The sequence below is a fragment of the Odontesthes bonariensis genome, chromosome 21 (assembly GCF_027942865.1).
Source record: "Odontesthes bonariensis isolate fOdoBon6 chromosome 21, fOdoBon6.hap1, whole genome shotgun sequence".
NCBI classification, from domain to species: Eukaryota; Metazoa; Chordata; class Actinopteri; order Atheriniformes; family Atherinopsidae; genus Odontesthes; species Odontesthes bonariensis.
Window position 1 is genome coordinate 160498 of NC_134526.1, and position 9029 is coordinate 169526.

The window sequence follows — 9029 nt, forward strand, 5'->3', positions numbered from 1 at the left end:
AGGAATATGTAGATATAAGGGTGTATATGTGGATATGGGTGTATATATTAGTGTATTGGTGTATATATATATATATATATATATATATATATATATACATATATAAGTATATATAAATATAGGTATATATAATTGTCATGTGATCCACACTCTTTACCAGTTGGTGGCGGTAATACTTCTTTAAGTTGTTTGCCAACCGCCAATAAAAACACGAAATAGAGAGAGAGAGAGTGAGAGAACTTTGTAACCAGTTAGAGGCAGAGTTAAGTATGTCTACTGTAGAATGTTTCTGTTTTAATGCATTTTTAACTGATTAATTGCAGTTAAAAAGGTGGTGAGTCTGTCTAAAGGGAAATATGTTCGATCCGCTCAGGGAAATTAGGCCTCCTTTAACAAATTACACATCACTATGCGTGCCATGGTTTATTACTCAAGAATTCTGAATTCTATTTTTTATCTTTTTTACTACAAAGTAATGTGAAAATCTTCTAAATCTGATTGGATGACAAAGTATTGAAAGTGAGGGTAAAAGCTGCAGTCGGCAAGTTTTCAAAATTGCGAGTCTAAAGTCGGAAAATTCGAACTGATCCAACTTTCAGGTCCCTCCCCCTCTGTGGACGAGGTTGTGCACGTGAGTTCACACCAGTGTGAGCGCACACAAGCTGGGGCAGACTCACGCTCAGCAGCGTGTGCACAAGCTGTGATTGACAGGTAGGATTCCTCCACCCTAACTTGATTGGTTAAAAACAGCCGGGAGCGCTCGGTTTTTGTAAGCATGATTACAGGCTTCAGAGGGAGCTACAGATTTCGTTATTTTTCCTAAACAGCCTATTTAATATTCTACTTCCAGAATCCCATGACAGTTCAAGCTAATATGACTAAAAAAAAGTTGCCTACTGCCGCTTTAACCCTAAACCATAAGTCGGGGGTACAAGCCACATGTTGATAAATGAATTTTGAATTAATATTTTTTTAATAAATTCATAATCCCATTAATTATCATGTATATAACCTTTCCCTTTCTCTAAACTCTAAGGTAACAGGTCTAGGCTGTGTCACAGGACTGCACGCCTAACCATGACCGGGACTCACATTCCACATTTTGAAAAATTAACATTAATCTTTAATATTTTTAATCAAATTGAATAATTCCTCTTCTGCTCTCCCTTCTTTTGCAGCACATAACACACACCGATATGGATCCTGTGTCTATTGCACCCACTTGAAACAAAACTCAAAATCAAAACTCAAAAGTTTCCCATGGCCTCCCGATGTCACGCCATGGAACTTATGTTTCAAGTTTTATGTTTTGGGTCACATTTTGGTTTTTAGCCCATGTTTAGTTTTTAGTTTTGCCATGTTTTAGTTTCCCTTCACTCATTAATTAGTTCATTCCCCTCACCTGTCTGTCATTTTCACCAGCTGCACCTTGTCTCCAATCACTTCCAGCCCTCTATTTAGTTTCCTGTCTCCCCTGTCTTGTCGTCGGATCTTTGTTTGTCTACCAACCTGACCTGCCTGTCTACTTACCTGCCATGTTTCCTGCGCTCCCCCATGTTCTTCGTCACCTACCTTAAGTTACGTATTTATTTATGCCAGGCCAAGTTCTTTGTTTATTTTGTCACTGTTAGTTTTTTTAAATCCGGCTAACTTTAACCTTTCGTTTGAACTTTGTTTGTTTTTGTATAATAAATCCAGTTTTCCTTTTGGAAAAAGTCAGCATCCGTGTCCTACATCACCATCCCAACCCTGACACCTGAGTTACTCCAAGACCATTCCAGTACACGCAGCAACCACCAGCCGGGTCCTGAGTCGACAGTGCACCCCCCCCGGCACCTATACAAAACTCCATGGTGATCGAACAGGAGTCTGAACTGAGACGTTACGTAGGAGGGGAGCCACTGAGTATAAACTCCTAATACCTAACCCTAACCCTATTGTTATTTTTTAACCCTAACCCTAACCTAACCTAACCCTATTGTTGTTTTTTAACCCTAACCTAACCTAACCCTATTGTTGTTTTTTAACCCTAACCTAACCTAACCCTATTGTTGTTTTTTAACCCTAACCTAACCTAACCCTATTGTTGTTTTTTAACCCTAACCTAACCTAACCCTATTGTTGTTTTTTTGAACTCACTAACTTTCGTCATTATTTTATCTCGTGTTTTTTCTCTATCTGTTACCCTTGGCCGGTCTTCCTTTAAGTTGATGTTTTATTGTGCACCCTTTGGTCATTGTTGTTGTTTTTAAAGTGTTTTATAAATAAAGTGGTATCAGGAAAATAATTATGGAAATATATAAAGTCATGCAAATTACTCATGGCAAGAAATTGTCTGAACACTGTCAGTGCTGCCGTCTTTATGTTTTCTGTTACTCTGATAGATAATCAGCCATTACATTAACACCACTCAGTAGTGAAACCTACATCTTGGCATCAACATGGAGGTCAGTTTCACACCTGTAAGCTACTTAAACCTCCCTGTGTGAACCCCCCCCCAGGCTCAGTTGGCTCAGGTGATTCCAACCCACGGATCCTAAAAACATCTACCACTATTTACCACTGTTTACCATTATTTACCACTTTTTACAACTGTTTACCATTGTTTACAACTATTTACCACTGTTTACCATTATTTACCTTTTTTTTTTTTACCACTGTTTACCACTTTTTACCATTGTTTTCCATTGTTTACCACTTTTTACCATTGTTTACCACTTTCAGGCCCACAGAAGAAGAGACGAGTCACACTTCGATGCAACAAAGCACATTTATTTATAACACTTTATTTTACACACGGCTGGTGTGACATCAGAAATGTGATGTCACCGTCACAACTTGATCTGCTGGAGAAATAAAGCTACGCTAATGCTACTTCTAACCCATGTCATGTGACATCATCAGCATGGGGCGGGGCTTCAGCTGGAGATCATAGAGTGCAGTTTGCCTCTGGAGAGAGTCGACATTTAGCCACCGTCAGGTAGGTCTCCACCTGCAAGTACAGTCATCATCTTCATCATGCCCCCATCATGACACCATCAGCCCCCCCATCATGACCTTGTGCCCCCCCCCATCCTCACCTTGTGCATGTCCTTCTTGAAGCAAGCCAACAGCTCATAGGTTCGTCTCAGGGACTCATCGGCTCCCAGACTTTGATAATAATTCCCATACGAAGGCACCTGGGGGGCTGAGGGGTCTGAGAAGATCTCTGCTGGGTCCTGATTGGCCTAAAGGATCAGGTGGTCAGTCACACAGGTAACATGGATGCTCATAAAGAGGATGTGTGTGTGGTTTTAACTTCTGGAGGGACTGTGAACTTGATTCATCCAGAATAAGTAAGTAACATTTGTCTTGTGTACCAGGCTGCTTTTTGCTATACTTTGGCTGCTAAGTAGGCTTGCTGCTGGTTTAGTTTCACTGTGTGATAACAGCCCCATTGAGACTAGTTTCAGCCAAGAGTGGCCAACTGTTAATCTGTGGGAGGGGCCTGCACTCCTGCAGACAATCAGCAGTTAGTGAAGCGGTACAAAGTAACTTCTGTTGTTGGAAGCGTCAGTCTTAAACACTAAAGCCCTATTCGGACGGGACTAGTTCAATAGGGGGACCTGGGGCAAAGTAATAATAACCGGGAAATCTAGTCCCGTCCGAACACGCCATGTCAGTAAAGATAGCGGAGTATGTCGGTAAACTTTGCCGAGAATTCTACCTCCTGTGAAACGGTCCGGAGTATCTACCATAGGTAATACTAAGCCCGTGCGAATGCGACCTTCGGTAATAAGTACGGAATATGTCGTCACATCCTTTTAAAGAGAGAAACAATTAGGTGTGTCTGTTTGCAAACATGGAGGTTCTGGATGAAGCGCTGCTTGCTTCGACCTGGTCGGCGCCATGTCTGTTTACAGATGGGGTTTACGGAAGTGAAATGAAGACGTGCATGGCATCCAGGATGTGACGGTTGTGCGTAACCAACAACTCCTCCCATGTTAGATGAATATTACAGGGATTTCTTGTCCCGTCCGAATTGGTCATTTCTTCTCCCTGGCGTCGTCTGGTTAACCAACATTACCATACGTCCCCCCCATTGAACTAGTCCCGTCCGAATAGGGCTTAAGACTGTAGAACAAAGGCACTCGACTTTTTCATGTCCGACTTCTTCTGGACGATCTTCTTCTGGGCGATCTTCTTTAAGGACGATCTTCTTCTGGACGATCAGTTCCACCTGCCCCTTGGCTGTCGGACTCAGTTCCCTTGACCCAGTCCCTTCCCCTCTCCTTCATTCTGCTGCCCCTGATCTTCTTCCCTACCTGACCCACCTCATTAACACGTCTTTGACATCAGGCTCTTTTCCTTCTGCTTTCTGCCAGAGTCACTCCTCTTCTAAAGAAACCAGCTCTTGACCCTTCAGAGATCAGGAACTACAGACCGGTATCCCTCCTACCCTTCCTGTCCAAAACTCTTGAACGTGCTGTCTTTAAACAACTGTCCTCTTGCCTCCACCAGAACAACCTCTTGGATCCCCACCAGTTTGGGTTCAAGGTGGATGGCCCCTCACCTGAGACGGCCCTCCTAGCAGTAACTGAGTCACTCCAAACTGCTGGAGCTAACTCTCTCTCCTCTGTCCTGATTCTTCTGGACCCTAACCCTGGACCTGTCTGCAGCATTTGACACAGTGAACCACCACATCCTTCTCTCTACCCTGGAGGGAATGGGGGTTTCTGGCTCTGCACTCTCCATGTTGTCATCCTACCTGACAGATCGCTCCTACCAGGTAACACTGAGAGGGTCTGTGTCGAAGCCACATAGGCTCACCCCTGGGGTTCCACAAGGTTCGGTCTTGGGTCCTCTTCTTTTCTCCTTCTACACATCATCTCTTGGTTCTTTGTCTTTTTTTCCTAAATTGTCTTCCCATGTGTCTCGGTACCTAACTTACTGCACTTACTCTGCACTAGTTATGCTCTTGGCTGTTTGGTTTTGGAAGGAAATGCACTTATGGTTTCTTGTTACCTGAAGTTCTTTTGCCTCCCGATGTGGAACACACTGATTGTAAGTCGCTTTGGATAAAAGCGTCTGCAGAATGACTGTGTGATGTGATGTGATGTGATGTGATGTAATGCATGGCTGTGATTCATCTGTGTTCTCACCCTGATCAGCAGCAGTATTCCTGTCTTCAGCTCGGACAGTTTGGGTGAAATCTGGGTCCTGGGGGCTGAACCTCCGGATAGGAAACGACTGGGAAACTCCCAGGACTCCACCAGGCCGTAGGAGATGGACAGCAGCTTCAGCACCTGCACCAATCAACAGATAACTTAGAGTTCTGATCCACGGGGAACATGGTCTACAGAAGGCACTTCCTGTTTTGCTGATTTTTTTTTTTCTTTTTCTTTTTTATTTATTTATTTATTTATTTATTTTTTATGGGGATGTGATCTGAAGCCCAAGCAGCCTCAGCTGTGTTTGGACTGTTTTACAGACTCTAGGAGTGGAGCCGGCCTTTCACAGCTCATCCCAACATGTTTCCATTAACTCCACATCACAGTTGGTCAATCTAAACTTACACAATCTTATATTCCTCACATATACAGACTTAGACTTAGACTTTCTTTTATTGTCATTGCACAAAATCACACGTGAGTTTTGACAACGAAATGTCGTTCCTCGACATCCGGTCAACATTGCTAGATTGCTAGATAAACTATACAGATATAAGCTATACAGACTGTACAATATAAAACGGTATGGAAGTGCTATGTGCCACCACTCGGAATAAAGAATATAAAATATAAAAAAAATAAATAAATAGAATGCACTTAGTGCAAAAGTGTTGCTAGAATATTGCACACAACCTGAGGGAAATTGCACAAACAGAAGTGTGTAAAGTACAGATGTGCGAGGAATTGTCCATGTCAATGAAGGGGGGGGGGGTTGTTGTTATGTGGTCTTAAAGGGACAGTTCGCCTCTTCTGACATGAAGCTGTATGACATCCGAGATCAGCAACATCATTTATGAACATTTCAAACTCAGACCTCACAATCTCTTGGCCTTATTTTCTCTCCCTTCATATCACTGCCTGCTGCCACCGGCCGGTCGGTCTGTGAGGTCTGACTTTTTCCTGGAGAACCATTTTGTGATGCAAATGTATTACTCTGTTGAACGCATATTGTTCTGAGAAGCAAGACACTTTTTAAAACCCCAGCCAACTAGCCGGACTACCTTCATCAACACCAAAACGAGGCTGGAACTCTGCTCACAGGACGCAGCAGGGGGTAAGAAGATGTTCAGAAATGATGCTGCTGATATGGGATGTTACACAGCTTCATGTCAAAAGAAGCGAACTGTCCCTTTAATGACCAAGCTCCTTTTACTTGGTTTACTTGAGGTTCCCAGAGTTTCTAAAAGTAGAATGGGAGGCAGAGCCTTCAGTTATCAGGCCCCTCTCTGTGGAACCAGCTGCCAGTTTAGGAGGCAGAGCCTTCAGTTATCAGGCCCCTCTCTGTGGAACCAGCTGCCAGTTTAGGAGGCAGAGCCTTCAGTTATCAGGCCCCTCTCTGTGGAACCAGCTGCCAGTTTAGGAGCCAGAGCCTTCAGTTATCAGGCCCCTCTCTGTGGAACCAGCTGCCAGTTTAGGAGGCAGAGCCTTCAGTTATCAGGCCCCTCTCTGTGGAACCAGCTGCCAGTTTAGGAGGCACAGAGTACAGAGTATAGTACAGAGTGTGTACTGACCGAGCTGCGTTGGGTCTCATGCTTGTCGATGGGGCTGATGATGTAATCCGAGTTGCAGAAGTCCTGCAGGAAGATCTTGTTGAGCTGACGCTGCTCCTCCGTCTGCAGAGAGCTTTCCTATCACACACAATCACAGCAGTTAGAAACTCCGTGTTGGTCCAGCTTTTTGTCCCTGAGGGCTGCCGTAGACTCACAAAGTCTGAGAAGAGTCTCTGGGCGAGCAGGTGGAGGTGTTGAACTCTGCTGACGGCGATGGAGAACAGACGCTGGCTGTCTGCGATTGGCTGAGAGGAAACCACCAGACACACGACCGACAGCAGGAGGATGGCTGAAAGACACACGGGGGAGAGAAGTGAGACGGGTGAGAGGCAGACAGGTGAGACAAGTGAGTAGGGATGGGAATTGATAAGATTTTTACGATTCTAATTCCATTTTCGATTCTGCTTAACGATTCGGTTCTTTGTTGGTTCCCTTATCGATTCTCATTTGGAGAAAAAGGACAACAAACCGGTCGATCAGCATCAACTTTGTTTAGTTTAGAAGTAACACGAGTCATGACCTCACAAACCCAACAACGGTGAGGTCCACATTGGTCTATCCTGGCCTGGGTAATTTAACTCTTCCTGCTCTAGTGAAAGGAGAAGCTGGAGGTAGAGGTGAACTGGGGGTAGCACCACCAGCCTCTGGCTCTGAGCCAGTCAGGCTCTGTCTCTCATGATTTCATCTAAATGTAATGCCTGAGAAGGCATTCATTTAACCTTAACCGTTACTAACAGCAGGTTTTACAATGAGGCAAATGGTGCTAACATGATAGGCAGTGTTAGTTAGTTAGTTAGTTACCTGCAGTGTTAGCCGAGGACATGCTAACGTTGCTAACGTTGCTGGGTTCAGATTCACCAACGTTAGTCCAGAGCGGATCGAAAACGCGACATTCATTCATAGTTATTGCATGTTGGTAGTATTTCCTCCCTTAGGTGAAATATTCACTTTGCAAGTTGCCCTGTTGTCGTCTTTTTTAGGGATGTGTAACCAAACTTTCGAGCGTTTGTACCGCTTGGGCGCCATGTTTACTGTTGACTGCTGGCTGCGCTGGACTCGCCACGCAACGTTGTGTGGTGACGTCATTCTCGCCCACTGGAATCGATAAGGGAATCGTTTGCAAAGTCGCCAAACGATTCCAAGGAATTGAAACACTGGGAACCGGTTCTCAACAAGAACCACACCAACCGCTGGCCTTAGTACTGAGTTAAGCTTCAAACAGTAACTGTTTTCACACTGAGATCCGCTACCATCGCGGGTCCAAATTGCCACTTCGTCCCGCGTCGAGCAATGTGAAAGCTTGGTGTATGAGGTTGCCCGTGTCGCCTGAAGCCGAGTTCAGGGGGCGTTGCCTAGTGGCAGAGTGTCACACGAAACACATAAAATGCTGGGCGTGTACAATGACGTAGGCACAACCCATGCGTCGGAGGTAGGCCTAAATACACCTGTCTGTATCAAATTTTTCAAACCAACGATGGCGGGACACCTTGAGGACTTGTTTTTGCAATTGTATATGCAGTTCATGGAGATGTTGATTTACGGGGTGTGGATGGTCACAACGTAGGATGCCGCCGAAGTACATATGCAGAGAATACAAGAGCACTGAAATCTCCAAGTTGAGGAAATCCATCGACAATTTGAAGCAGAAGAACGCGAACAGCGTCGACGCAATCAACGAAGACGTTGAGCTGTCATGGCTCTGAACACACATGTGTCTGCAAGAAGAGTGTGGAAGATGGCAAGACCACCAGGGTTGGTGTTTTGGTCCAATGCTCTGAACAGTTTTGACGACGACGAATGGAGAAAGCATTTTCGGATGTCGCGGCAAACCTTCGACTTTGTTGTGGAACTTGCTGAGCCACATGTGAGGCGCAAGGTAACAAACTTTCGACAACCACTGGAACCACGTCTCAACCTTGCAATTGCTTTGTGGTGGTCACGCCACGCCCACGTCCATCCCGCGTCAATTGCTTTCACATCAAATTCGGCTCGGCAAAAAGACTAGGGTCCGACGGGGGTCGAATGGCAAATCGAGTTGACACGCCAGCCCGGACCGTCAGTGTGAAAGGAACAGCGGACACACTAAATTTGCGAATTAAACGCGGCTTCTTCCTCAGTGTGAAAGGGGCTAGTAACAGCAGCGATCCGAAGGCCTTACCTCTGTTCATGGCTGGTCTGGAATAGGTTCAGGTTCTGGTTAAGCTTCTGGTTCTGGTTTTGGTTCAGGTTCTGTTTAAGCTTCAGGTTTTGGTTCTGGTGAATCGGATCT

At 44.9% G+C, this 9029-nt stretch overlaps 1 protein-coding gene across 1 annotated transcript; it reads right to left on the reverse strand.

Annotated features, from left to right (window-relative positions):
* Window positions 1-2751: 2751 nt before the first annotated feature.
* gh1 (growth hormone 1) lies at window positions 2752-9029 on the reverse strand. The gene is made up of 6 exons (XM_075453583.1): window positions 8919-9029; window positions 6916-7049; window positions 6722-6838; window positions 5142-5285; window positions 3081-3227; window positions 2752-2992 (listed from the first exon to the last, which is right to left on the reverse strand). The coding sequence occupies exons 1-6, from the start codon at window positions 8926-8928 to the stop codon at window positions 2930-2932; spliced, it is 615 nt and encodes a 204-aa protein (XP_075309698.1). The 5' UTR covers window positions 8929-9029; the 3' UTR covers window positions 2752-2929.

Coding starts and splice junctions, on each gene's coding strand:
- gh1 (XM_075453583.1), bottom strand. Junction 6,839..6,915: donor AGAGACTCTTCTCAGACTTT/GTGAGTCTACGG, acceptor TGTGTGTGATAG/GAAAGCTCTCTGCAGACGGA. Junction 2,993..3,080: donor TCAAGAAGGACATGCACAAG/GTGAGGATGGGG, acceptor CTGTACTTGCAG/GTGGAGACCTACCTGACGGT.